This window comes from Cololabis saira, chromosome 1, assembly GCF_033807715.1.
Source record: "Cololabis saira isolate AMF1-May2022 chromosome 1, fColSai1.1, whole genome shotgun sequence".
NCBI classification, from domain to species: Eukaryota; Metazoa; Chordata; class Actinopteri; order Beloniformes; family Belonidae; genus Cololabis; species Cololabis saira.
Genome location: NC_084587.1, coordinates 3481382 through 3488667, shown reverse-complemented (window position 1 = coordinate 3488667; position 7286 = coordinate 3481382). Strand labels below are relative to the sequence as shown.

Here is a 7286-nt window from a genome sequence, read left to right as displayed (position 1 = left end):
CACTTTTAACCTACACCTGCCAGCCAATCAGAATCGAGTATTCACACAGACCGTGGTATAATTAGAAATAACTCTTCACAGGAACAGATGCTTCTCTAAAACCATGACTGATCTCTTTGCCTTTTGGCGCTGTGTTTGCTGCCTAAACCCCCCCAGTTACAGTTTTTCACAATTGTTTAAACACATTTCTTGATAGACTACCTCACTTTCTCAAAACTCTAAACAAAAATTACAAAACTCACACACAAAATGCAAAATCCTACACTTCTCTTGCAAAAGCACACTCTACCCTCAAAACAGTGTTAACTCTTCACTAAATGGTATTTCCTTCTCAAATGCCAAACACATACATCATTTGAGTAGACATTTCTAAGCACCCACTGAACACTGATGTGCAGAATGGAAGACACTATAGTATGAATGGAAAACACTATATGAATGCCTCAGTAGAATCATGCATTTGAATGTTCAGTGTTTCACCTTCAGCTGTTGGATGTAATATATCACCATATAGTATTCTTATGTATAGGCTACTCAAATAGAAAACAACACACAATTCTTTACTGTAACAACAAATAATATTTTACAGTATTTGGACTCAAAATGTGCAGTCCACTGGACATCACAGCAAGCTGTGGATGAAAACTTGACAGAAAATAGAAACAGAACAAAAGTATTAGGCTGCATCCTGCCTTTCATCCCTGGCTGGCCACAGGACCTCATCCACGTCGCAGGCGATGTTCTCCCTCGCCCAGCAGCGGGGGAAGAATCTCCTACACCTTGACAGGCCTCAGCAGTGACATCGCCACGTGCGTCCTCCATGGCCTGCAGCAGTGCCTGAGGATTTATCTCGTATACCTTCCATCTCCAGGCAGAGAAAAACTCCTCAATTGGGATGAGGAAGGGAGAGTATGGAGGGAGATATAGGACATCAACTTCTGGATGGACCGTGAACCACTCACGGACCAGAGCAGCCCGATGGAAACTGACATTGTCCCAGATAACAACAAACCTGACCAGCTTTGTGTCCTCCATCTGGTCTGGCTGGACAATGATGTTGTAGAGCTGGTCCAGGAATGCTAGAAGAAGTGCAGGGTTGTAGGGGCCAAGGGTGGCATGGTGATGGAGGACGCCGTGGTGATTGATGGCAGCACACATTGTTATGTTCCCTCCACGTTGGCCAGGGACCTCTGTGACGGCACGCTGGCCGATGATATTCCTCCCTTGGCGCCTTCTTTTTACAAGGTTGAACCCCGCTTCATCAATGAATATGAATTCAATGGCAAATTGCTGATTGCATATTGCACAACAGCCTTTGGAGTTTAGAAATGTGACTGACTGTGTGTTCTGTGTGAACAGCAAGAGAGGGAATTCAGGAAGAGTGTGCAGGATATTGGGAATTGTGTGTAGTGTTGTGAGAAATGTGTGGTATGGAATGGGAATTTGAGTCTAGAGCAGTAAATGTGCTTGGAGTTCAGCAGGATTGGTTCAGTCACCTGAAACATGAGTTTCAGGATGTGCACATTGTGTCTGATGTTCCAATAAATGTGTTTAAACAATTGTGAAAAACTGTAATAGAGTTTATTTGGCGTAAGTGTTTGTAACGGCTCCTCCTTTGATTCCTTCCTGCTGTCATTCCTCCCCGGAGACTGTCGGTGATTCAGTGTTTGGGAGTAAACGACGAGTGTCTGAGCGACGTGAAAAGTATCCGCGAACACACCCTGAAAGCGAAGCCGTATGACTGAACCATCAGAAACGTGTCCTCTTGTCACTCTGCTGCTCTGAAAGCTGCCGGGCTGCATTCCTGCACCTGATCCTGCATTGTTGAGGCGGCTGGAGAGACACGCCCTGATGCTGCAGGCCTCGTCTGCTGAGGCCTCGTCTGCCGCCGCCGCGCACCCGTCTCGCTGGATCCAGCCCTTCATCACCACACTTCATACCGGCGTTACGTCACACACTTCCTCTCTGGGGGTTTGGTTGTTGACTGAACACACCGAGTGTCTCTGTTTGCAGCACGCCGAGCTTGATGGGGGCCGACCTGAACAGGTCAAATGGAAGTTTAGAGTTAAATCATGGAAGGAGACGGTAAACTAAAACTAGTTTCAGGAAAATATGTCCTAAAACTCAGGAATGTTTTCACCACGATGAAATAATGAGCTATTCGGCAATGTCTGGTTCCGTTTACCACTAACTCACAACCCTGGGCAAAAGAAAACACAGGAAACTGAAGGATTTAGGTCCAACAAAGCCGAACGTAAACCATTAACTTATAAACACTGGGTCTGGAGGGGAGCGGTGCTGGACCGGCGATGATCGGAGGAAATATTCCAGAGTTAAAGCAAGCTCGGGTCTGGAACTGGAGGATAAGGAGTCCAAACTCGACCAAACTTGACCAAACGTGACGAAATTCGACTAAACTCGACCAAACTCGACCAAACTTGACCAAATTTGACCAAACTCGAATAAATTCGACCAAACTTGACTAAACTTGACCAAGTTTGACCAAACTCGACCAAGTTCGACCAAATTCAACTAAACTCAACCAAAATTGACTCGACCAAACTTGACAAAACTCAACCAAACTTGACCAAACTCGATGAAATTCAACCAAATTCAACCAAACTCGATGAAATTCAACCAAACTTGACAAAATTTTTACCAAACTCGACTAAAAACAACGTGAAACGAAGCAGGTATGAGTTAGAACCACGGACTGAAAACGCATTGGACAAAGTGTTTGGTACCGTGACCAACTGGTTTCTGATCAGCGGTTTTGAAGCCTCTTTCTTTTCGTACGGTCGACCATGGGAACACGCCCACCGCACGTCAATCAAAGTTAGCTGTGGCTAACAGCCCCTTCATCCGAATCCCATCAAAATATCTGCGGAGCCGCCAGCAGACGTTTACCGCAGAATACACGTTTACCCGACTTCTGACGGCGTCGCCAAGTACGGCAGCGTGACGACTACGGATGAGGAAGTGATGGCGGTGGGCCAAAGGCTGAGCCGACTGTCAATCAATTACATTAGAAATCATTTCAAAGCTTCATATAAATCCTCCTGCGGTGCAGCAGAACGGTTCGGCCCGCTCAGAGTCGTCGTCGGTGCCGCGTAGCTCACTTGGTTTTGCAGATGCTCCGTGTTCAGAGGACGAGCGGGTCCAGGTTCAAATCCTGGCTGGTCGGATGTTTCAGGGTCGACTGGCGGCCTCTACTGCCGACTCTTCTCTATTTCATCATAAATGTACCAGTCCAGTATAAATATAGGAAATAACAGGAAAAGAGGCCACAAACTCTCTTGACAATAGGCAAGACAAGGAAGGGAGAAGGAAGGAGAGAGCAGGAGGAAGGAAGGAACAGGAGAATTAGGTCGTTTTGACCCAAAGACAGTACAGGGTTAAAGGGCCCCTGGTTCTCCGTAGGCCCGGTGAGGAGGAGGGAGGAGGAGGGCAGGGACGGCCCGGAGAACTGGTCCGGCTGGTCCTGGGCGTCAACAACCTGCTCACCTGTGTGGGAGGAGCCGGGGCCGGAGCCGAGCACCGTGTTGACATGACAGAGCTGGAGAGGAACCAGAGACGGAGACGCAGCCGAAGGGACAACAAGACCCACACGGAGATACAGACGGACTAATAAATAATACATAAAGACAGTTTTTTCTGGGGATCTCTGCTCGACAGCCACCATGTTTAAGAAGAAGGAGTCCAAGGGCGGCACGCTGAAGTCCTCCGGGAAGTCCAGGTGAGTGTAGGACCCGTCCCGGTCCGTCCTCCAGAACCCAGGACTGGGTCGTGTTTCCGCTCCGCCGCCTCAGAGAGGCCTTGGGCCGTGGTTTCTGGTTCTGGGGGGGTCGGAGCTCGTCCTTCGGCCGGGGTTCCTGGTTCTGGGGGGGTCGGAGCTCGTCCTCCCAGGGTCCTCGGGTCAGGGCCGGTGCCGTCTGGGAGCAGGCCAGGGGGGGAAACGTTTAATTATCATTATTATTATGAGAAATGGGAACCGACAGAAACATAAGAGGTCAGAAGACGTGAGGGTGAAGAGTTCTGGACAAACCAGTCAAGTTTCAAGAGTCTGGTTCTGGTTCTGGGTCTTGGAGACCTGTTGGGTTCCTCTTTATGATGAAACCTGGATCTTTATTTGACAGAAGCAGAACTGAAGTTCACTGAACTTCTTTACTTTTGAATGTAAGAGAGTTTTGTTGTGAGAAAGCAGCGGATGGACAGGAACAGGGAGCAGTTTCAGGTCCGTGCGGAGGCGGCGCCGCTGGGCGGCGACCGCGGGCCGGCTCACCTGGTTCACCTGGTTCCAGACACGGAGGTGTGAAGGAGTTACCTGTGAGGCGTGACGAGGGCCGGGCTCATCCTCTCACCGGCTCGTCCTCTCACCTGTTCATCCTCTCACCTGGGCGTTGGTCCCAAACATGACCCACAACACGGGGATGCCGGTCCTGCTGGTGTGTGTGTGTGTGTGTGTGTGTGTGTGTGTGTGTGTGTGTGTGTGTGTGTGTGTGTGTGTGTGTGTGTGTGTGTGTGTGTGTGTGTGTGTGTGTGAGACACATTGATTTACTAACAGGTTTAACAACTGTCTCTTGTTCATGAAGACATTTGGGAGATGAAAGAGAAGCGACATTCATCACTAACTCAACTAAACTCGACCAAATTCGACTAAACTCGACCAAAATCAACTAAACTTGACCAAACTCAACTAAACTCAATTAAACTTGACCAAACTCGACCAATCTTGACCAATCTTGACCAATCACGACCAAACTTGACCAAATTCAACTAAACTCGACCAAACTCGACCAAACTTGACCAATCTTGACCAATCTTGACCAATCACGACCAAACTTGACCAAATTCAACTAAACTCGACCAAACTCAACTAAACTTGACCAAACTCGACCAATCTTGACCAATCTCGACCAAACTTGACCAAACTCAACTAAACTTGACCAAACTCGACCAATCTCGACCAAACTTGACCAAACTCAACTAAACTTGACCAATCTCGACCAAACTTGACCAAACTCAACTAAACTTGACCAAACTCGACCAAACTTGACCAAACTCGACCAAAGTTGACCAAACTTGACCAATCTCGACCAATCTCAACCAAACTTGACCAAACTCAACTAAACTTGACCAAACTCAACTAAACTCAACCAATCTCGACCAAACTCAACCAATCTCGACCAAACTCGACCAAACTCGACCAATCTCGACCAATCTCGACCAAACTCGACCAAACTAAGTAATAAGGTAATGTTGGATTTTTGGGTAGCTAACGTTAAACGGTCAAATAATAAAGTTCGGTGTCCTCATCACTTTAATTTCACCAACAAATCCTGCCTTGAAGTCGGACCAAGCGTCAAGACTTTTGTATGCCTTCCAAACTCAACCAATCTCGACCAAACTCGACCAAACTCGACCAATCTCGACCAAACTCGACTCAACTCGACCAAACTCGACCAAACTCGACCAATCTCGACCAATCTCGATTCAACTCGACCAAACTCGACCAATCTCGACCAATCTCGACCAATCTCGACCAAACTCGACCAAACTCGATTCAACTCGACCAAACTCAACTAAACTTGACCAAACTCGACTCAATTCGACCAATCTCGACCAATCTCGATTCAACTCGACCAAACTCGACCAAACTCGACTCAACTCGACCAAACTCGACCAAACTCGACTCAACTCGACTAAACTCGACCAATCTCGACCAAACTCGACCAATCTCGACCAAACTCAACCAATCTCGACCAAACTCGACTCAACTCGACCAAACTCGACCAACAAATCCTGCCTTGAAGTCGGACCAAGCGTCAAGACTTTTGTATGCCTTCCAAACTCAACCAATCTCGACCAAACTCGACCAAACTCGACCAATCTCGACCAAACTCGACTCAACTCGACCAAACTCGACCAAACTCGACCAATCTCGACCAATCTCGATTCAACTCGACCAAACTCGACCAATCTCGACCAATCTCGACCAATCTCGACCAAACTCGACCAAACTCGATTCAACTCGACCAAACTCAACTAAACTTGACCAAACTCGACTCAATTCGACCAATCTCGACCAATCTCGATTCAACTCGACCAAACTCGACCAAACTCGACTCAACTCGACCAAACTCGACCAAACTCGACTCAACTCGACTAAACTCGACCAATCTCGACCAAACTCGACCAATCTCGACCAAACTCAACCAATCTCGACCAAACTCGACTCAACTCGACCAAACTCAACCAATCTCGACCAAACTCGACCAATCTCGACCAATCTCGACCAAACTCAACCAATCTCGACCAAACTCGACCAATCTCGACCAAACTCGACCAATCTCGACCAATCTCGACCAATCTCGACCAAACTCGACCAATCTCGACCAAACTCGACTCAACTCGACCAAACTCGACCAAACTCGACCAATCTCGACCAATCTCGATTCAACTCGACCAAACTCGACCAATCTCGACCAATCTCGACCAATCTCGACCAAACTCGACCAAACTCGATTCAACTCGACCAAACTCAACTAAACTTGACCAAACTCGACTCAATTCGACCAATCTCGACCAATCTCGATTCAACTCGACCAAACTCGACCAAACTCGACTCAACTCGACCAAACTCGACCAAACTCGACTCAACTCGACTAAACTCGACCAATCTCGACCAAACTCGACCAATCTCGACCAAACTCAACCAATCTCGACCAAACTCGACTCAACTCGACCAAACTCAACCAATCTCGACCAAACTCGACCAATCTCGACCAATCTCGACCAAACTCAACCAATCTCGACCAAACTCGACCAAACTCGACCAATCTCGACCAAACTCGACCAATCTCGACCAATCTCGATTCAACTCGACCAATCTCGACCAAACTCGACCAATCTCGACCAAACTCGACCAATCTCGACCAAACTCGACCAAACTCGACCAACGGCTTCATCTCATGAAAAGGGGAGAGGATTTCTGAAGATGGAGCTCTGTTCCGTTGGCTCGGCTGGGGGGGGGGGTTCGACAGGTGCTTGTTGGGCTTGATCAGAGTTTGTGCATGAATCTGACCCCCCACCCCTCGCCCCCCACAGGCCCGGGACCAGTAGCCTGGCCCTGCTCATCGCCCAGATGCAGCAGAACGCCGACCAGGTGGAGAAAGACATCCTGAAGTCCGAGGAGCTGCTGGCCGTGGTGAGAACAGACACACGACCTTTGACCCCCCCAGGGCCGGCCCAAGCCTCCACAGGGCCCTCTATTACTGCCAATAATA

General features: G+C 48.3%; 1 protein-coding gene across 1 annotated transcript in view; it reads left to right on the top strand.

The window, feature by feature from the left end:
* The first annotated feature begins 3575 nt into the window (after nt 1–3575).
* The window catches only part of LOC133448698 (envoplakin-like), a 32965-nt gene continuing 29254 nt past the window's right edge, over nt 3576–7286 (top strand). Inside the window, exons 1-2 of the mRNA XM_061727516.1 lie at nt 3576–3736; nt 7108–7207. Of these exons, the coding sequence (XP_061583500.1) occupies nt 3681–3736; nt 7108–7207 (156 nt within the window). The 5' untranslated portion in view covers nt 3576–3680. The remainder of the gene's footprint in view (nt 3737–7107; nt 7208–7286) is intronic.